Source organism: Elephantulus edwardii, unplaced genomic scaffold (assembly GCF_000299155.1).
Source record: "Elephantulus edwardii isolate Elephantulus edwardi_28Jun2011 unplaced genomic scaffold, EleEdw1.0 scaffold00062, whole genome shotgun sequence".
Taxonomy (NCBI): domain Eukaryota; kingdom Metazoa; phylum Chordata; class Mammalia; order Macroscelidea; family Macroscelididae; genus Elephantulus; species Elephantulus edwardii.
In genome coordinates, this window is record NW_006399812.1 from 10,790,584 (window position 1) to 10,813,177 (window position 22,594).

The 22,594-nt window shown below is 39.3% G+C and overlaps 1 protein-coding gene across 1 annotated transcript in view; it reads left to right on the plus strand.

Annotated features, from left to right (window-relative positions):
- The first annotated feature begins 1,291 nt into the window (after positions 1 to 1,291).
- URI1 (URI1, prefoldin-like chaperone) overlaps positions 1,292 to 22,594 on the plus strand; it is a 112,479-nt gene continuing 91,176 nt past the window's right edge. The window contains exon 1 of the mRNA XM_006887868.1: positions 1,292 to 1,384. Coding sequence (XP_006887930.1) covers positions 1,292 to 1,384 — 93 coding nt within the window. The remainder of the gene's footprint in view (positions 1,385 to 22,594) is intronic.

Below are 22,594 nucleotides of genomic sequence, written 5' to 3' on the forward strand. Positions count from 1 at the left end.
AAGCCATGTGAAAACTTATTCTCCATAAATTTCTTTCGCAGTTCATACATGGGCAGAGCAAAATAATATGTGTAAGGAAAATTTATAATGTGTACAGTAACTAGTAAATAAACCAAAATAGAATTGCATAGTTTAATTCATTAAAAATTAGGCCCAATAAAAAGCTGAATTTGCCAAAATTAAAAGTACTTATCAAGAAGCCTTAGGGCGTGAATTAACTTCCTGTTGCTGTTTGTGGTGAGGTGCCATCGAGCTGACTAGACTCATAGCGACCCTATGATCAACAGATCTGAACCCTGCCCCATCCTCATGACGCTCTGGAGCTTTGCTCTTTTGTAACACATAAAAATTCTACGAGATCTGGGTGGCATCTCTGTCCTAGCCCCCACAGCACCTTCCCCTCAAATCTCTTCAAATTTACAACTCCAGAGGGGGCCAGAGTACCCAGTAAGCAAGGTGAGTTCAAGTTTACTTGTGTGTATTTGGTATTCTGTGGTGAGAAGCTGCGCTGCAATCCCAAAGGCAGGAGCTTCAAATCCATCAGGTGCTCCTCACGAGAAGAGTGGGCAATCTCATCCCATGCTGCTGATTGGCTCTGAAATCTTGCTGGAGGGTCAGGTGTGACTCCATGTACACAACAACACTAAACAGTTTGCTTATGTTGCTTACTGGATAATCCACTCCCTGAGAAACAGTACCTGGCACGTGGTGCTTCAGCAAATGAAGCTGGATGCATGCATGGACTTCCGCAAAGCCCTTTCCAGGGTCTTGCCCTCTAATTACTCCTTTAGCCTTGTGCTACACCCTGGGACTGAGAGGACTCACCTGCGGGCGGGGCAGGAGCGGAGGAGAGGCCCAGGAGCGCGCGCCCCGAGCGTCGGCTTGGAGGCGTCGGGCGCGCGCTCGCTCCTGGCGTGCCGAGCGGGGCGGGGAGAGGGGCGGGGCCTGCGCGGAGGAGGCGTGGCCGCACTGAGACTGGTTCGGCCCGGCTGCGGGACTGGACCTCCTGCACTTTGCCGGTGGGCCTGCTGCTTGGAGGCCGCGGCCGCGGTGGCAGCAGCTGGCGGTATGCGCGTGTGAGATGCGGTCGAGGGCAGCCGGGACACGAGCAGCAGCCGCCGCAGCAGCGGAGAGCGCGAACGCGGCCTCCTCAGCCCGGGGCGCGCAGTGGATGAGGGCGAGCACGCGGACGCTGGGCAGCCACCGGCCACCCGGTTTCCATAAACACTTGTTTAGGACTCGTTCGCCCCGCTGAGGCCCGCCTGTCTCGCCGTTCCCCAGCACCCTTACTATGGAGGCCTTGCCCGACTCCGGGCCCCAAGCCTCGGCCTCGGCGCCGCTGCGCGCCCCAGAGTTGGCGCGGCTTCGCGAGGAGCAGGAAAAGGTAACAGGCCTCGATCTCGGCCCCGGCCCCTCTCTTCCGCCCGTCGGCCCTGATCTCGGGAGGTGCCCGCGCCTCGGCGCTGTCCGGTGCCTGGACCCCCGGGCCGGTCATCCCCGAGCCCCTCCTTCCACCTCTTCCCGCCCCCGCGACCCCCTCTCCGGCCGACCCCCTCGGTCTGACCCCGGGCCCTTCTGACCCCGCACCTGGGAGGAGCGCAACTTCCAGGCCGTGGAAGTGAAAGTGTGGGGAGAAACTTTAGTCACGTGCTTTTGTTGTGTTTTGTCAGGAACCCTCTGACCCTTCGGAGGGAGGGGAGGCGTGGGGCCGTTTTTACTATGTATACAAAAATTAATTCTTAAATATGTGCGAGAGTGCTTGGAGTTCTGGATTTTTTTTAAACGTACGATATATAAATGGAATTCACTTTATTATTATTTTAGTTACCCAAGCGTTGTTTACATGAATATTCTGTGCTGTTCTTTTCTGTTATAGCATGTAACAATTTTATTAAGTTTGTGGTGTCATTGTGTGTGCAATTCCAGCGTTGGGTGGTTAGAATTGTCCAACTAGAAGGCATTTTTTAAATTTTTATTATTTTTTTGTGTGAGTGTACCGTCAAATCAGATCTGACTGGTACAGGAGATTGTCCCTCCTTCCCCGGCAGAGCATCTGGTGGATTTGAACCGTGTGCCTCTGGGATTGTAGTTGCAGCTCCTTGCCACTAGGCCACCAGAGCTCCCCTAGAATGGCATTTTATTAAATTATAATTTCAATCATATAATAAATGAATATTAAACTTCCATACAGAAGAAAAAAAAAATACTAATTTCTTCCTGAATGGGAATGGTGCATTAAAAAGTATACTACATTTGAGAAATCGTTTTGCTGTTAAGAGAGATTTTTGTGTGGTTTCTGTAGCATTTCAGGTCGATTCAGCATCCATCTCCTGAAATGCCTTAATGTTATTAAGTTGAAAAAAGTAGCACTTAATTTACTTAAAATATTCCTGGACTACTTGCACTGAAGGGTACAAATACCCACTCAGTCTAACTAGTGAAGAACTTTTTATAGAACTTAAAAAATCTTGGTTTGCCCGGGAGCCACCTGTTAGGATGGATCATTCCTGTTTAGTTCTGTTTGCTCTGAACTATGTTGATTTCCTTTTCTGACATTTTTTTTTAATGTAATAACACCACCAGTTGTTTGATTTTAAACTGGTTGTTTTCTTCTTATTTTTTTAAATGAAGGGTGAGTTAAAAATCATTTGTTTGGCGAGCTTAAATGATATGAATGAATTTTAGTTTTTCTTAAAAAGGAAAAATGGAAGAAGACCAAAAAAGATAGTCTTATATGAAATCAATTTGTTAATCTTTTACAAAATCATTTAAAGTTGCTCTATTAGAAAGCAGGACACAGCTCCCCAGAAGATACCCCATTGCCTTTTTTGTGGTAGAACTACTTCCTTCATCTTGCATGATGTGTGCAGAATGCCGACTTCATTTGCTCTCTGCTTTTTGGCATGTTAAAAAAAAACCAAACCAGCCTACACTGATTTTGTTCTGCTGTTAGTGTCTGAAATACAAAGGATAATTTTTGGCGTGCTCTGAACAGCCTTCTGGCCTTAAGTCCAGTTATACTTAAGGAGGGTAATTGCTTTTCAGTTACTGTTACTTACTATGGGAACGTGAATAACTTTTCAGTAGACATTGGGTATCTGTGACATGTTAATTTGGCACATGAAATGAGCATGTGCCTGTATGTCAAGGGTATGTGAAGTTATTCCCAGTTATGAGAATACTCCTCAGTAGTCCGCTAGGATTGTATTGTAATGGAATGGATTTACTTCAGTGGACATAGTGCCTGCGTAAGGCCGCTAAGATGTATTGGTGAGGTAGTTCTACTTTTGATAGAGTATCTAGTAGGTTGTTGTTGATTGCCATCGAGTAGATGGCATGACTCATAGCGACCCTATGAACAAAAGACTCGAAGCCTTTCTCTAAATACCGTTTCTTAAAGTTCATAGAGTTTCCAGAGCTAGGTTGTTTAGGAAGTGGATGCCACTCCTGCTTACAATATCTAGTTGGTAGTGAATGAAATTTTTTGTGTAAGATTTTAGGAGGAGTACAGTAACTCTGGTAAAGAAGGAACATTGTGAAGCCCTTGGGATGTGAAGGGGAAAATAAAATCCTCGCACTCACTCATAGTTGTCAGTCAGAACCTATTCATAGGTACTTTTCCACTGGGTTTATAGAGGCTGTAAATCACACCAGACAAGATTATTCTTCTTAATCCTGTGGGAAAACCATTGGATTCGTGTCATCTGTCTTTGGGTTGGCAGCTTAACAGCGCAACTCCTTACAATTTCCTTGAGCATCTTTACTCTCTTTTGCTGACCTTTCCAAGCATTCTGTCCCTTTCCAACATGCCCAGACTATGTGAGACAAAGCTTCACCATCTGCTTCCAAGGAGCATTCAGGCTATGTTTTTCTAAGATATATCTGTTCTTTTGGCCCTCCATGGGACATTCAGTACCCTTTTCTAACACCACAGTTCAAAGGCATCAGTACTTCTTCATTGTCCAGTGTCCAGAGGCATAACAAGTAATTGAAAAGTAACTGAGTCAGGTGCACCTTAGTCCTCAAACTAACATCATTGTTCTTCTGTACTTTGGCGAGATCTTTGATAGATGACTTACCCAATGTAATACGTATTTTGATCTTCTGACTGCTGGTACCAAGGTTGTTGATGGTGGACCCAAGTAAGATGGACGTTTTCATTCTTTTCTTCATCTACCATGATGTTTATTGGTCCAGTGGTGAGGGTTTTTGTTTTCTTGATGTTGAGTCTTTGATCTTCTGTAGCATGTGTTTCAGATCCCCCTCATTCTAAGCAAGAGAGGTTATGTCATCTGCATATTATGGGCTGTTGGTGATTCTTCTTCACAGAACCCAGCTTCTTGAAGGATTTGCTCAGCATACAGATTGAATAGGCGTGGATCAAGGATATAATCCTGATTTACACTGTTCCTGATTTTCAGATCATGCAGTGCTCCTTGCTCCATTTGGCCAGCAAGCTTCTTGGTCTAGATACATGTTTTGTGTGGTTGTAATTAAGTGTTCTGGGATTTTCGTTCCTCTGAATATTAGCCATAATTTGTTATGATCCACACAGTCACTTTTCCTTTGCATAGCCAATAAATCACAGATAAACATTTTCCTAGTGTGCGCATTCAGCCAAGATTGATCTGACAACAGCAGTGCTGTCCCTGTTGCTACATCTTGAACTTCTGTCAGTTCTCTGTTGGTGTACTGTTCTAGCCTTTGGGTAATCAATCTTATTTTGCTTACATGGGATAGTAATGATAGTAATGATGTTCAATAATGCCCACATTTTGTTGGATCACCTTTCTTAGAAATGGGGACAAATACGGATCTCTTCCAATCAGTTGGCCAGGCATCTGTCCTCTAGATTTCCTAGCATCAACGAATGAGCACATCCAGGGCTGCATCAGTTGAAACTTGTCAATTGATATCTCATCAGTTTTTCTCATTCTCTTCAGTGCAGCTTGAGCTTCTTCCTTCATTGACTCTAACCCAAATATAACTTGCTGAAATTTTTCAGTATCAGCCAATTCTTTTGGTACAGCGACTGTACGTATTTTTCCCATCTTTTTATGTTTTCTGGATCATTCAAGATTTTGCCCATAGTATCTCTCAGTTTTGCAACTCGTGGCTTGAATTTGTTTTTCAGTTCTTTTAATTTTAGAAATGCTGAGTGAATTCTCTTTTCTGCAACTCCAGACCTTTACACATTCTGTTATATTTCACTTTTTTTCAAGCTGACTTTTGAAATCTTTCTCAAAGATTTTTTGGGTTTGTGTGTGACAGCAATTTTATTCTAGTCTCAGGGTCATGGAAATTGAGGTGATCTTTAGACGAATTGTTTCTGTAAAAGAACACAATTTCTTTACTATTTTACCTTAAAGTGAATGAATGACATTCAATGAGATTTTTAGTTTTTTTTTCAAGGAATGCTTTATATTTAACTTATTTTAATGAAAACTAATATATATTTTATTTCCAAATGCTTTCTGGGCCTGAAAAGATAGCTTTTGGCAGGTTTGACCCCCATTTAGATAGGGTTATTTCTTATCTTGGTGTCTGGGTGATGCAAACAGTTTGCGCTTAACTACTGTAATTCTTTTTTAAAATACTGATTTATTTAAAAAGTTTGAATGCGTTTTTCACAAAAAATCCTTTCCATTTTCTTCACCCCACCCATCAAATTGTGCTACACTATACACCCCTCCACCCCGCCCACGCTCACCCCTCTGCTTCCCCCTACCTCCCCTTGGATCCTCATACTCATTCTACAATAATAGTTTTATACAGTATTTGGCCTTGTGGGGACTGAGTTAACTCACTCAACATAATGCTCTTCAGTCCCTCCTAACTTAAGGTTAGTGTTGTGAATGCATATAGCAGCACCAAGGGAGAAAGGCCTGGTGCTCTGCATCCATTAACATTATAGCAGGAAACCCCGTGGAACAGTTCTGTGTCATGATAATAGATGGGGCCATTGTGAGTCAGAATTGATTGGATTGTGGTGGGTTTGGTTTTATTTCTTGGTTGCTTCATCTCTTAGGTGTGTTTTTCTTTCAGAAGTGCTCAGTGTTACTGGATGTTATTGTATGCAAGCCCTTTTATTGGGAAGAGGATACAGGGAACAGGAAAATGGCAGTATTATGTTTTGTTTTTTAATTTGGTAGAAAATGTAATCTGTTAAGGAATTTCTTTTACTATAGGTCATAAACTTAATGATCTAGAATTATAGAATATTTTGAGGAGGGTTTTAATACTAAGTTTGCTAAATCCATCATAGAATTACTTTATGTTGGAAATGTGGTGTCTTGACTAGGGTTTTATTTCTGGAGTAACTTCATTTTATGTCTCCAGATACTGTTGTTGTTAGGTGCTGTCAAGTCGAGTACGACTCATGGCGACCTTATGAACAAAAGATCTGAACCCTGTTCTAACCTGTGCCATCCTCACACTTCTTGACGTATTAGAGCCCATTGTGACAGTCACCAAATCAGTCCACCTGGCTGAGGGTCTTCCTCCTTCGCCAATTCTCCACCTTCCCTAGCTTCATGTCCTTCTCCAGGGAATAGCCCTTCCTAGCAACATACCCAACGTATGTGAGGTGAAGCCTCATCATTCTTGCTTCCACATAGCACTCTGATTGCACCCTCTCCAAGACATAATTGTTCTTTTAGCCGTCCATGAAATGGATAGTCAGTGTTCTTCTTCAGCATTACAGCTCAAAGGCATCAATTTTCCTTCTGTTATTCATATTCTTTGTCCAGCTCTCAGATGCATAGCAAGTGATTGGAAAGACTATGGCATGAATCAGGCATACCTTACTCCTCAAAATGACATTATTACTCCTCAAGTGCAGTGTATTTCTTTATTTCCTGACGGCTTTTGTTGACAGTTTCAGTCTCTTCTCCATCCATCATGATGTTGCCTGTTGGTCCAGTGTAAAAATCTTTGTTTCCTTGACATTGGCATGCAATCCATGTTGAAGGCTGCATTCCTTGATCTTCTGCAATAAGTGCTTCAAGTCATCTTCACTTTGAGCAAGCGCTTGATGAGTCTCCCTCCACTCCTGATGCCACATTCCTTCTCATTCCATCTTCTTGAATAATTTGCTTAACATATAGATTAAATAGGTATGGAGAGAGAATACAACTTCCTTTTTCATTTTAAATCGTGCAGTGTTTTCCTCCTCTGCTTGCACAACAGCCTCCTGGTCTAGGTATAGGTTTTGCATGAGCACAATTAAGTGCTCTGGAACTCCCATTCTTCTCAATGTCAGCCACAACTTGTTATGATCCACAAAGTCAAATGCTTTTCAATAGTCAATAAAGCACAAATCAACATTCTTTTTATTTATCAGAATTATTAATAATTCATTATTGTTACATTCCATCAAGTTGACTTATTTATAGCAGCCCTGTGCACAAATGCTCTGAACCCTGTTTTTTTTTAAATATTTATTTTATTTTATTTTATTATTTTTGTGTACATGTACCGTCAAATCAGATCTGACTGGTACAGGAGGAGATTGCCCCTCCTTCCCCGGCAGAGCATCTGGTGGATTCGAACCGTGCACCTCTGGGATTGTAGTTGCAGCTTCTTGCCACTAGGCCACCAGAGCTCCCCTGAACCCTGTTTTATACGGAGCCAATCTTACTGTCTCCTACCCTGGTTACTGTTTCAGTCCATGTCATCCACCATCGTCTTCTCTTGTGTTAGCCCTCTACCCTTCCAAGCATGAGATTCTTCTCCAAAGATTGATCCTTCCTGGCAGCATGCCCAAAATATGTGAGACAGAGCTTCAGAATTCTTGCCTCTAAGGAGCAGCTTGGTGTCACTCTGTTCAGGACAGACGTGTTTGTTCTCTTGTTAATCTATGATATGTTCAGTACTCTTTTCCAGCACCGAAATTCAAAGTAATCAGTTCTTCAGTTATCTTTGGTCATTGTTCATCTGTCTGGTGTACAGCGAGTAATTGCAAAGCCCATGGTCTGGATCAGGCACACCTTAGTATCTAGACTGACAGCATTACTCTTCAGCCCTCTGTAAAGGCCCGTGACAGCAGATGATCCTAATATAGTTTGTCTTTTGATTTTCTGACTGCTGATGCCAAGATTTGATAGTGGAGCTGAAATTGTTAGCCATCTCAATCTCTTCATCTATTGTGGTGATGCCCAGTGGTGAGAATCTTTGTTTCCTTAATGTTGAGCTTCAATCCATGTTGCGGACTATGTAATAATAAAAATGGCATACAGTGTTTTCAGAGGTTTATTTTCAGGGTAAGCCAATTCAAACTCATTGGCATTGAGTATTCTGAGAGTGCCCAGTAGGGTTTCCAAGGCTGTGAATCTTAACAGAAGCAGTCTCACATATTTTTCCCTTTGAGAGCTTAGTGAGTTTAAGTTTAGCAGCTGAACTCTGAAACTGAATAGTAACCATCTTAAATTATAAGTTTCTATTTGCTTTATGTTAAAAGATTAGTCAGATGTGTTTAGGAGAGCTGGTTTTGTTGGTAAGACTAGATCAATGGAGTTTAGAGGCTCACTGTCCCCTGTTTCCTGATAACTAACTGCACATGTGTCCCCATCCCAAATTTCAGGTTTCCTTATCAGAGGCTAGAATTTCAGTTGATGTTGTAATTTGGTTCCTCTTTCATAAGAGTTTGTGTCTGGTTTTCAGCAGTATCATCTTTGTAACTACATAACATAATGGTGCAAGTAGAAACTTTGAGGTCTTTAAAAAATTTTTTTTCTATTGGTTTACATACAAAATTTGTATACATTGTGTTTCACACATTTCTCTGTTCACATTGTTTCATAAAATCATTCCTATGCATTGCTCCTATCTGGTTTTCTATGCTTTCAGCCAATATTTATGTGACATAGCCATGATACCCGCCCCCCCCCCCCTTCTATGGGCTCCTTTAAATCCAGCTTGAATTTCTAGCAATTCCTTGTCCATGTACTGTTATAGTAATTTTTTATTTTTACCTTTTTTTCCTTTTTGTTGTCACTGCAGGGTCCACCTGCCCAGAGGGAGGCAGTGGGCAGCTGTCATCGCTGTGAGCATTGCAGGGTCCACCTACCCAGAGGGAGGCAGTGGGACTGCTGTCGTTGCTGTGCGCACTTATTTTTACTTTTTTAAAGAAAATGTATTTTTTATTAATTTTACATTATCTTGCATACAGAGTTTGTATACATTGAATTTTGCACGATCCTTCATTCACATTGTGTTTCATATAATTCTCCTTCATTGTTTATAAAATCAGTCGCCTTTAAACCATGCCCATCATTACCCTGTCTTTCCAGATTCCTGCTGGATCTTTCCCATTTCCTTTATCCCTTACCCCCACCCCACCAAATTATGTGACCCTGTGATTTCTCCCCTGCCACCCTCACTCCTCTGTTCCCACCCCTCCCCCCTTTGGCTCTCCATACACATTTTAATAGTTATCCTCTGTTTTTACAATGAAGGCAGGATTTATCCTTATGAGACTGAGTTCACTCAGCATATTGTCCTCCAGTCTTTCCCAAAATCATTGCTCCTGAGTGCTACATAGTATTCTATCATGTGGATATACCACAATTTCTCAATCCATTCTATTGAGCTATTTCCAAGTTCTTGTGATGATTAATAATGCTGCTGTGAATGTTGGTGTACAAAACTCCATTATGTCTCAGTTCTAATTTTCTCAGGTTATATTCCTAGGACTGGAATAGCTGCATCATATGGAATTTCTATGTTCAGCTTTTTGAAAAAATGCCAAACTGCCTTCCAGAGTGGTTATACCATTTTATAATCCCACCAGCAGTGTATGAGAGTTCTTGTCTCTCCACATCTTCGCTAACATCTATTGCTTGCTGTCCTTTTAAACTTTGCCATGGCAGCTGGGGTGAGATGGTATCTCATTGTGGGTTTGATTTGCATCTCACCTCTTTCTTTGAACACTAACATAAATGGAATTAACAAACTAGCTTCCTTAAAAGATGTAACATGAGATCACCTAGAGCCTCACTTCTTACTAATCTCGATCTATTATTGATGGTGTTTTTTGAGTATTATTATTGTTACTTTCCACTATGGATTACCAGCATATTCTTTTGTAAGAGAGATAGAGTTCTTCTTACTAAGAGAGACAGCTGTCAGTACCTCTTAGACTAGTCAGACTTGAGAACCAATTTAACAAACTCTTCCTTAGACTCTCAGTGACCCTTTGTATAGTAGATCTAGCCCACTTGTCCTTTTTGTGCCATTCTCACAATTTCCTCTGTCCTCGAGCCCTTTACTGCAGTCATTGTGCCATTCCATCTCATTGAGGCTTGTCGTCTTCTCTGATCCTTTCTTCCTTTGTTTCCAAGCATGATTAATTCCTCCTGATAGTATGCCCAAGATATTTGAGCTTTTACCATCCTCCCCCCTGCGGAGGACTCTGGCTGTACTTCTTCTGTGCTGATCCAATACTCTTTGCCACCTCTACAATTCAGGCATCAGTTCTGCCATGATTTCCTTACTCATTTTCCAAAATTCACATGTATATGAGGCAATTGAAAATGCCATGGCTTGTATAAAGGTGCACTTCAGTCTGTAATGGATGTCATTGCTCATTAGGACTTCAAAGGCATTTGACAGCAGATTTGTTAAATGTTCCAGTATTGAGGGTTTTTGTTTTCTTGATGTTGAGATGAAATCCTTGTGGAAGTCTATAGTCTTTGATTTTCTTCAGTAAGTGCGTTAAGTCCTTTTCACTATCATCTACATAATACAAGCTGTTGATGAGTCTTCCTCCCATCCTGATGCCACATTCTTTTTCTTACAGTCCACCTTCTCTAATTATGTTCTCAGCATGCAGATTGAATAGCATACTCAGGGAGAAAAGATACTACCCTGACACAAAACTTTCCTGATTTTAAGCCATATAATATCCCCTTGTTCTGTTTCAGTGACTACTTTTTGGTTCGTGAATATGTTCTGAATGAGCACGATTAAATGTTCTGCAGTCTCTGCTCTTCTGCTAATCTATTGTTGTTAATTCATATAGTCAAATACCTTTGCATTGTCAACAAAACCTAAGTAAAGATCTTTCTGGTATTTTCTGCTCTTAGCTAAGATCTGTCTGACATCAGCAGTGATAATCCCTAGTTTCTCAGCCTCTTCTGAATCCAGCTTGAATTTCAGGCTGTTCACTGTCCATGCACTGCTTCAGTCATTTGAAAATAATCCTCAGCAAGATTTTATGTGTATGTAGTATTACATTGTTTAATGACTTCTACATTCTGCTGGATCTTTTTTTTTCTCAATTGGCCACAGATAATGGATGTTTTGTAGTCACTTGTCAGGTTTCTTTCAGGCTTGGCATAGATTTGTGAGTGTGTAAGTCCAGACCTGCATCTGTTTGCTGAAATAGCTCAATTGATATTTCCTTATATTCAGAAACCTTTTTTTGCCATTGTTTTTAGTGCAGCTTGGACTTGTCCTTTCAGTACCATTGGTTCTTGATCATGTGCAATATCCTGAAATGCTAGAACATTAGTTAGACATGTTACTTCTTGTACAGTTAAATTCTGCAAATTCATTTAATTTGTTCTTCAGTTTTCAGCATGAGAAATCTGTTCTTCCTTTTGGTTTTTTTCCTAAGTCTGGGTTATATGTTTCATTATAGGACTTTGCCTTCTTGAGCTGCCCTTTTAAATCATCTGTTTAGCTCTCTTTCATAATGTCTTTGCTTTAGCTTTAGTTCTAGAGCAAGTTTCAGAGTTATTTTCTGACATTTGATTTTTATCTTTTTCTTTTAATGCTCTATTACTTTCCTCATTTATGATGTCCTTGATGGAACCTTCATCCCACAGTGAGTCTGGTCTTTTGCTGTTAGTGTTCAGGGCATCAGATCTTTTCTTGGCATGTTTTAATTTTCTTCAGCTTCAGTTTGGACTTACATATGAGTAATTGATGGTCTGTTCCAGCACCTGACCTTGTTTTCACTTTCTGACTGAGCTTTTCCACAGTTGTAGTCAGTCTGATTCCTTTATATTCCAGTCTCAGATCCATATATATTTGATTGCTATTTTTCCCCCAAGGTATTTGCAATTAGTAAGTCATTGATTGTCTTGAAATTCTGTCCTTGACCTAATTTCTGTCAACCCTTTTCCTTTGTTTTCAACTTTTGCATTCCAGTCACTAATTATTAATGCATCTTGACTGCATGTTGGATGAATTTCAAATTGCAGAAGTTAGTAGAAGTGGGTGACCAGTCTTCTAAGTCTGGAAGCGCTGCTAAAATCTGCCCACTGTGAATGACTGCTGACATTTGAAAGACAGATAACATAGCTACCAGCATCACAGCCACACATCAACCGTCACAGTAAGGTAAACTGACAGACGTGGCATTCCTTTTAAATTAAAATTTTATATTGTTGTTTTATTGTCACGTGCTGTCGAGTTGAGTACAACAACTCATAGTGACCCTATGAACAACAAATCTGAACCCTGTCCTGCCCTGTGCCATTATTACAATCTCTGATACAGTTTGGCCCATACTGTCCATCTGGTTGAAGGTCTTCCTCTCTTTCACCGACCTTCCACCTTTACAAGTATCATGTCCCTTTCTAAGGAATAGCCAGTTTTTTATGAGTAAATGTTCTTTTTTTTTTCCCTAGTTGTGAACATTTGATATCCTGCCTCATGTGTGAGAAGATAAGTTTGACTTTATTCTTTGGGAAGTATCTTAAACATGATAAAGTGTTTCAAGGGGGGAAATCATCATGTTAAATCAAAACCAGTCGCCATTACTATACAGTCAGTTCTCACTCCTGGTGGCCTCATATATTTTCAAAAACAATTGAGTTTTCAGGGGCTGATTTTTTTTGAAGTAGATCATCAGACTCTATTTATAGCAGTGTGTGTAAGGAGCAGATGCAACATGGGAGTGACCAACTCTGACTTTTGCCCATTTAAAAGGGGTATGCATAATACCCATTGTTGTTGATTGCCATAGAGGCAAGCATGACTGATAGGAACAAAAATATGAAGCCTTTCTATAACTTTGATAAGTGAGGATAATACCTGTAGTTCCATACAAATAGCTACATGGTCAGACATGGCACTTCACATGCTCCTCACCTGTTTCTACCAATCATTGTTTGTTGCAAGTTGACTCACAGACTTGACTCACAGTTTTGAGGATTATTAGGGAAAATAGGTTGGGGAGTGGGGCAGGCAAAGAATATCACACAGTGAAAGTCCAGCAGTCTGAAGTCACATAAACAAGACCGAACTCCTCAATTAGTTCAGACAGCTTCTCAATCAACAAGTGATAGTCTTTTCTGTTCAGCAACACAAATTAACCTCTAGTTTCCTCAGTTATCCTGCTAGCTTTATCTCAGAACAGGTCAGCTTTTCCTTCTATTATCCAGCAAGGAAAACCTTTAAATGTGGTTCCATTTCCAGGGTTCCTCTGGTTTCACCTTGCCACAGTCTCTTCACAGCAGTGCTATAGTCTCTTCACTCTCTCTCTCTCTCTCAGTGTGGAAAGCACTCTCTCATATTGGTTCCAGAGCTGTTGATGATTTCCAAGCCTGTGTGTCCACATTTAAGGTTGCTGCAGACCATGTGCCCAAAGGGGGTTAATGCAAAGGCTAGAAAGACCAGTTTTCAAGCTTTGTCATGACACAGTATCCCTCTGGATTTGTGTCTGTTTTTTTAAATTCTGTGTATTATAATTTGCCATTATTCTTGTTGATTCTCAAATTGTCCCTAATTTAGCCAATGAGTATCCTGTCAAACTGGCCTCAGTAGTCTTTGATATGTCCCATCATTTTTTGATAAATACCTTACTTCCTGGCAGAAGATATTCCAGTCCAATTTTGTATTTTCCTTGCCTCAGTCCTATTTCTTTAAAGAGCTATGGTTCTTTTAATGCACAGTGATTAAAAACCAAGATCTGGAGCCAAGTAATGCTCATTGCTGCTGCGACAGTATTGCTTCAAAACTTTTCAGTGGATAGTGCTAAAGAACTCTAATAACAAACTATTCCTGGTAAAATTGTCATCACCATTTACAGGGCCAATGAATTATTTAAAAAGAAAATTTTAAATACCATTTAAAAATAGAAATAATTTACCAAATGAAAATATCTTTCTCTCCCATTGCTGTGAAGTCAGGTATGACTCATAGCAGACCCTCTGGTGGGGTTTTGTGGCTGTCATTTGCACAGTAGATTGCCTGTCTTTCTCACTCAGAGCTACTAATAGTGGATTCAAACTGCTTGCCTAGAGGTTAGCAGCTCAGTTCCCTTCTGACTGTGCCACCAGAGCACCATGAAGGAAAGTATAAGGATAGTTTAAAAAAAAATAAAAAATTGAGATTTTAATGAACATTTATAGAGAACTTGGATTTCCATTTATTCATTATTGCACATTTTCCTCCCTGCCCTCCCCCCCTGCCCAGTTCACTTTTTTCTTTGGAGATTTTTTTTTGTCATGCCAATAATACCTAATCATATAATCCTTTTATACAGTTCTCTTCCTCATCTGTTTCAATGCCATGTATATTATTTATTCCCTTTTCTTAACTTTCTCCCCATCCCCCATGTCAGTTCTGTTTTATAACTGTGGCATTATGCAGTATTTGTCCTTTTGTGACAGAGATATTTCACTCAGCATAATGTCTTCCATGGTCACCCATTTTATATAATATTTCATGAGGTCTTTGTCTTTCAGTGCTGAATATAATTCCATTGTGTGAATATACCACAGCTTTTCTATCCACTTTTTTGTTGGGCATCCAGTTTGTTGATGGGCACTTGAGTTGTTTCCAAATCTTTGCTCTTGTGAACAAAGCAGCAATAAATATTGGTATGCATATATCTGTTTGGGTGGCAGTTCTGGTTTCTTTAGGGTATATTCTCAGTAGTAGAATTGTTGGGTCGAATGGTATTTCTTTTTCCAGCTTTTTGAGAAAGCTCTATATTGCCTTCAATAGTGGTTGCACACTACCACCAACAATGAATAAAGGTTCCAGTTTCTCCACAACCTTGCCAGCATTTGTTGTTTGCCGCTCTGTTGAATTTTGCTATTCTTATTGAGATGAGATAATATCTCAGAGTTGTTTTGATTTGATTTACATCTTTCTTAGAGCTAGGGATTTTGAACATTTCTTCATGTGTTTGTTTGCCATCTGAATGTCTTTGGTGAAGTGTCTGTTCATATCCTGTGCCCATTGTGTAATTGGGTTGTTTATCTTGTGGTAAAAACAAACAAACTTTTGAGCAATTTCTAAGAATTTAAACATACTTCTTTTTTATGGAAAGTAAATTTTGGTACACAAGTATCATAAGAGGAGAAAGAATATTGACATATTTTTTATAGAAAATGAGATAGTCCAGATTCTTGTTGCAAGCTAATGCAAGATGAAGTCTTTTTTTGTTTCATAACTGATTGGGTGAGAACACCCTTTTTTATCCTAATAAGGATATTATTTATTATTTTGTTTGAGAAAATCTTCTATCATATTGTCATCTGAATATTCTTCTCGGTTTAATTTATGACTTCATCATTAAAATGTTGAAGATACTTGTGACTACTTAAATTCTACGTAATTAAAATAAAAGTTTAAAATTCAGTTTCTCAGTCCCAGTAGCCACATTTCAAGTGTTTTGTAGCCACATGTGACTGCTATACTGGACCATGTTGGGGTGGAAGATTTCTGTCATGACTAAGTTCTGTTGGACAGCACTGGTCAAGAGTTCAGTATCTTTGTATTCATACTCTGATCTGTTTAATAATTGTGAAATACTAATTGTAAACCTATCACTTTTCCACTAAAGGCAGAAAACTCAAATTTTCAGTTCTCAACTGTTGTGTTGAAAGCAGAAAACAGACTGCAAAAGTGGTGTCTTCAGTCTTTTGCACATTTTTTATAAGGTGATGTAATACTTTGGGCAATGGAGTGAGAAAACGGAAGAATGATGCTATATTTCACTCTTGATTGCATCATCCTTCTAGATACAGTAATTATCTTTTACCTTTTTTTAATGGCATAGTTAGGAATAATTGATTAGTGATGATGAAATAATTACTAACATGATGAAATAGCAAGATGCAAAAAGAATACAATCACTATAATATATTTTAGGCTTATGTTTTTAGTGGTGCTGGGCACTGTTAGTAAATTTTCAATTCATAGCGACCTCTGTAAACTGCTTTTTTTGGGGTTTTTTTTCCTCCACAGACGGTAGATTTTTCTCCCCCCCTCCTTTATTTTTTTGAAAACATGTGGGAAAGAGAAAGCATCTTGAAATAACAGTTTTTCCAGATAGTTAGGACAGTTGAAAAAGAAAATAAAAGGAAATAAAGTATTCTGATACTTTAAATTCAAATCCATTACTACTAGATTCTTTCTCAAGTTTTCCCAGTCTCTTATTTGAATCTCCTTTCTCTTATAGTTGGAATCTTGGTCCTCAATAATACCTGTATTTCTTAATTTGCTTTATCCTATAGTATATATTAAATAATTTCAGAATTAACCAAGTCACTGTCAATAATGATGCTATTAAATTCATGATTTCTTTAAAGTTCTTTTGATTAAAAAAACTACCAGCTCTTTGGGGTATATAGTCAGGGTACTTACATAAACAGTTACTTGTAGTTTGTGTTATAGTATTTTTTGAATTTTTCCCCGGTGTCATTTAATTTCAGCCTTTGAAATTTAATTTACATTGCAGAGAGGACATGCTAATTGACATATATAGACAGACAAGACATATCAACATAGCTGCTGCCTATTGTTGTTAAATGCTGTTGAGTTGAGCATGACTCATAGCAACTCTATGAACAAAAGACCTGAACCCTGTCCTATAACGATCGTCATTTCTCTATGTTCATAGAATTTCCAGAGGCCTGTGGTTTAGGAAGTAGATGCTACTCCTGCTTCTAAGCCTGAATCAATCTGGGAGCTCCACCAAACACTGTCCATGATGAGTAACCATTATGGCATTTGAGACACCAGGGCACAACATTGAGCATCATGGTAACCTCAGCTTACTTAAGTACAGAAAATTGACAAACCAGTGCAGTACCACTTGAAGAATGTTCATCCCATAGTTAACACCAGCATTGAATGACACAGGCCTGAGGGCTCTTCCTCACTTTAAATATAAGGCCTGCCCTCCAGGTCCAGGTTGACTATAAACAAAGAGGCTTCTAGCCCACAGCTCAGTTGTTCCCTGGTAGATACAATCAGCTCACACCCAATTGTAGACAAAAAAACCCCACACCAAGCAGTTCACACCTAACCCTTACCAAGACCAGAGAAACCACTTTTTAGAATCCAACTGCTTCACACATGAGCTTCCAAACTGGAGTCAACTCAGAATCATGGGAAATCCCACAAAGAGCAGAATGAAATGTCTAGTCCTGCCTTATTCTCACGATTCATTTCATCATTGTAGCTATTGCTGTGACAGTCCATTGCACTAAAGGTCTTCCTTGCCTTGCTAGTCCTCTTGACCGGACATGATGTCTTTCATGATGATCCTTCTTGCTGACCTGTCCAAACAATGTGAGTTGGATGATGGTTTATTGTGATGCACAGATTTTTCTTTACCCTAAATTTTCAAAAGTAGCTCATCAGGCTTGTCTTCCTAGTTTTTATCTGAAAACCCATCTCAAACTTGTCCACAGTGGGCAGCCTTGCTGGAATTTGAAAGACCAATGGTGTAGCTTCACTGCCATAGTAATAAACAAACTACTGTCATATGACACACACTTAGGTGGTAGAATTGGGATCTACATTGCCTTTATTTTTTCTTTTCTTTTTAGATTTTATTTTTTTTAATAATTTTAATGAACATTTACAGAGAATTTGGATTTCCATTCATTCATTGCTGCACTTCTCTCCCCTCCCAGCCCTCTCCTCCCACCCCCCAGTTCTCTCCTCTCTTTCAAAAGTAAAAGAAAGACTCCCTCCCTGGTACACAATCCCCCCCGCACCCCTCCCACCACCCCAAGTACATTCCAGTATGCAACCTTGATTGTGGACTCTTGTGATAACCATAATACCCTATCATACATCACTTTTAAATTATTCAGTCCGTCATCTGTTTCAGTGTAGTATACACAATTTATCCATTATCCAATTTTTCTCAGTCTTACCCCCACCCTGATATCAGTCCCATTTTACAGCAGTGGCACCATGCAATATTTGTCCTTTTGCGACTGAGATATTTCACTCAGCATAATGTCCTCCAGGCTCACCCATTTTGAATAATATTGAATGAGTTCCTTGTTTTTCAGTGCAGCATAGTATTCCATTGTGTGAATATACCACAGCTTCTCTACCCATTCATTTGTTGATGGGCACTTAGGTTGTTTCCAACTCCTTGCTATTGTGAACAGAGCTGCGATAAATATGGGTGTGCATGTATCTCCTTGGATGTCAATTATGGTCTCTTTGGGATATATTCCCAGTAGTGGAATTGCTGGGTCAAATGGTATCTCTGTTTGCAACTTTTTGAGAAAGCGCCATACCGCCTTCCACAGTGGTTGTACCATTTTACATTCCCACCAACAGTGAATAAGGGTTCCAGTTTCTCCACAACCTCGCCAGCATTTGTTGCTTGCTGTTCTGTTAAATTTTGCTATTTTGACTCGGGTGAGATGATATCTCATAGTTGTTTTAATTTGCATCTCTCTTAGAGCTAGGGATTTTGAACATTTCTTCATGTGCTTGTTGGCCATCTGAATGTCTTCTTTAGTGAAGTGTCTATTCATATCCTGTGCCCATTTTTCTATTGGAGTATTTACCCTTATCTTGTTGTGGTGCTCAAGTATTTTATAAATTCTAGATATAAGTCCCATATCAGACATGTCATTACCAAAGACTTTTTCCCAGTCTGTGGCTTCCCTTTTTACCCTATTGGAAAAGCTTTTGGATGTGCGTAGGGATTTGATTTTTAGAAGGTCCCATTCATCTATTTTATCTTCTCCTGGTTCTAAATTTTTTCAGGATACTTGGAAGACTCTTTATGTTGTGGATTAGGACTACTAGAGTTTTTCCAAACTTTTCTTGAATGAACTTTATAGTCCTTGGTTTTAGTCCAAGGTCCATGATCCACCTTGAGTTGGTTTTTGTATATGGAGTGAGGTGGGGATCTTATTTAATTCTTCTGCAGATAGTTTTCCAGTTTTGCCAACAGCATTTGTTAAAAAGGCTGTCATTTCCCCACCTAACTGATTTCATCTCCTTGTCAAAAATCAGTCGACCATAAATAGATGGATTGATTTCCGGATTCTCAATTCTATCTCATTGATCTGTGTGTCTGTCATTGTACCAGTACCCTGCTGTTTTAACTACCGCGGCAGTGTAGTAGGATTTGAAATCAGGGAATGAAATGCCTCCTACCTTTTTACCTGTTCTTAAGGAGTGCTTTGTTTATTCGGGGTTTCTTTCCATTCCAAATGAAGCTGGAGATTGCCTTTTCCATCTTGTTGAAGAATGGGATTGGTATTTGTATTGGGATTGCATTGAACGTGTATATTGCCTTTGGTAGTATTGCCATTTTTACAACATTTAGTCTTCCTATCCATGAGCAAGGAATATTCTTCCACTTCTCCAGGTCTCTTTTTATTTCTTGTAGTAATGTTTTGTAATTTTCTTTGAATAGATCCTTTGTGCTTGTAGTTATATTTACTCCCAAATATTTTATCTTGTGATTAGCTATTGTGTAGGGTATTGTTTTTCTTAGTTCCTGATCTGTATACTCTTTGTCACTGTAGAGAAATCCAGCTGATTTTTGAATGTTGATCTTGTATTCTACCACTTTGCTGAATTGGTCAACTATGTCCAGTTGTTTTTTTTGCTGAGTCTCTAGGGTTTTTTAAGTATAGTATCATGTCATCTGCATAGAGGGATAATTTTACCTCCTCTTTGCCAATTTGTATGCCTTTTATGTCTTTTTCTTGTCTTATTATTATCACCAAGACTTCCAATACAATACTGAATAAGAGGGAAGATAATGGACATCCTTGCCTTGTTCCTGTTCTTAAAGAGAATGTCTTTAATCTCTCTCCATTGAGAGCAATGTTGGCTCTCGGGTTTTCATAAATACTTTTAATTATATTGAGGAAATTCCCCTCTAGTCCTATTTTGTTGAGTGTTTTAATCAGGAATGGGTGTTGGATTTTATCAAAGGCCTTTTCTGCATCAATTGATAGGATCATGTGGTTCTTGTTCTTTGCTTTGTTAATATAATGAATTACATTAATTGTTTTTCTTATATTGAACCATCCTTGCATACCTGTTATGAATCCCACTTGGTCATGATGCATTATTTTTTTGATGTATTGTTGGATTCTATTGGTCAGTATTTTATTTAAGATTTTTGCATCTATGTTCATAAGAGATATTGGCCTATAGTTTTCTATTTTGGTGGTGTCCTTTCCTGGCTTTGGTATGAAGGATATATTTGCTTCTTAGAATGAGTCTGGGAGAATTCCATCTTTTTCTATTTTCTGAAATAGTTTATGTAGAATTGGTGACAGTTCTTCTTTAAACGTCTGATAAAATTCACTTGTAAATCCATCTGGCCCAGGGCTTTTTTTGGTTGGAAGTTGTTGTATTAACTTTTCAATTTCTTCTTTTGTAATGGGTCTATTCAGACGTTCAATTTTGGTTTGTGTCAGTTTAGGTAGGTTCTACATTTCTAAGTATTTGTCCATTTCCTCAAGGTTTTCATATTTGTTTGAGTATAGTTTTTCATAATATTCCAATGTTAGCTTTTTTATTTTAGTTGCTTCAGTTGTGATGTTGCCTGATTCATCTCTTATTCGGATTATTTGTGTCTTCTTCTTTTCTTTTATGAGTTTTGCTAATGGTTTGTTGATTTTATTGACCTTTTCAAAGAACCAACTTCTAGTTTTGTTGATAGTTTCAATTGTTTTTCAGTTTTCTATTTCATTTATCTCTGCTTTAATTTTTATAATTTCAGATTTTTTAGAAACTGATGGGTTTTCTTGCTGTTCTTTTTCAATTTGTTGAAGATGTTGGGTTAGAGAGTCAATAGTCAATTTTTCCTGCCTTTTGATGTGTTTGCTTATTGCTATAAATTGACCTCTGATTACTGCTTTGGCTGTTTCCCAGAGGTTTTGGTAAGTAGTGTCTTCATTGTCATTTGTTTCAAGAAACTTTTTAATTTCATTTTTCATTTCTTCTTGTACCCAGTCGTGTTTAAGCAAGTTGTTGTTCAGCTTCCAAATGTATGATTTTTTCCTCCTTTATTCTCTTGTTATTAATTTCTAATTTTGTGGCATTGTGATCTGAAAAGATACTTTGTATAATTTCTATGTTTTTGAATTTGTTGATGCTTGCTTTATGACCTAGAATGTGCCATAGATTCGGTTTAATTTTCCTCATCTTCAGCTTGAACTTGCATATGAGTAGCTGGTGGTCTGTTTCACAATCAGCTCCTGGCCTAGTTTTCACAGCTGATATTGAGCTTCTCCAGCGGTTCTTACCGCAGATGTAATGGATTTGATTCCTATGCATACCATCAGGTGATATCCATGTATATTACCCGTGTTTATGTCTCTTAAAAAACGTATTTGCAATGAATAAGTCATTGATTGTGCAAAGAATGTTGTTACGTGCTGTCGAGTCGCTTGCGACTCATAGCTACCCTATATGTACAAGAGCTGTGAATGCTGTTCTATCCTGTGCCAACCGAGCCATCCCAAACACACTTATTCCCACCACTCCAGTCACAGAATCAATCCACCTCATCAAAGGTCTTCCTCTCCTTCGCCACCCCTCCACTCTGCCAAACATGATGTCCCTCTCCAAGAACCAGTCCCTCCTTGCAACATGTCCAAAGTATGTCTGACAAAGCTTCAGAATCCTTGACTCCAAGGAGTATTCCGCCTTCACCTTCTCCAGGATAAACCTGTTTGTTCTCCTAGCAGTCCATGGTATAGTCAATATTCTCTTCCAGCACCACAGCTCAAAGGCATCACCTCTCAAGAGTACTGAAGATTAATGATGTCAGGCTGGAGACTAAGGTGCACCTGATCCAGGCTCTAGTCTCCGCAATTACGTGCTATGCATCAGAGAGTTGGACAGTGAATAGGGATGATAGAGAATTGATGCCCTTGACAGTGGACTTGACCACTTGACCTGATTTTCTGACTGCTGTACCAAGGGTGTTGCTTGTTGATCCAAGCAACATGAAATCATTGACAACTTCAATCCTTTCTGCATCTTTCTTGGTCTTGTAGTGAGAGTTCATGTTTGTGATTTTGAATTTTGGTCTTTTTTTTTTTTTCCGGTCCAGGGCCCATTTAAGAGTGGCCAGCAATGGTTGCCAGACACCATCCATTTCTTCTCCTGTCAGGGTAGTGGAAGACTAATTGTTTCTATGCATCTTGATTTTCTTCACTCTTCTTTGTTATGGACAGGGAGAGACCAGCTGATGAATGCTCACGGTGTCATTCTAGACACTAAAGCATGCCTGACTCAGCCATGGTCTTTGCAATTACTTGCTATGCATCAGAGAGTTGGGCAATGATTAAAGATGAGAGAAGAAGAATTGATGCCTTTGACTTGTGGTACTGGATAAGAATATTGA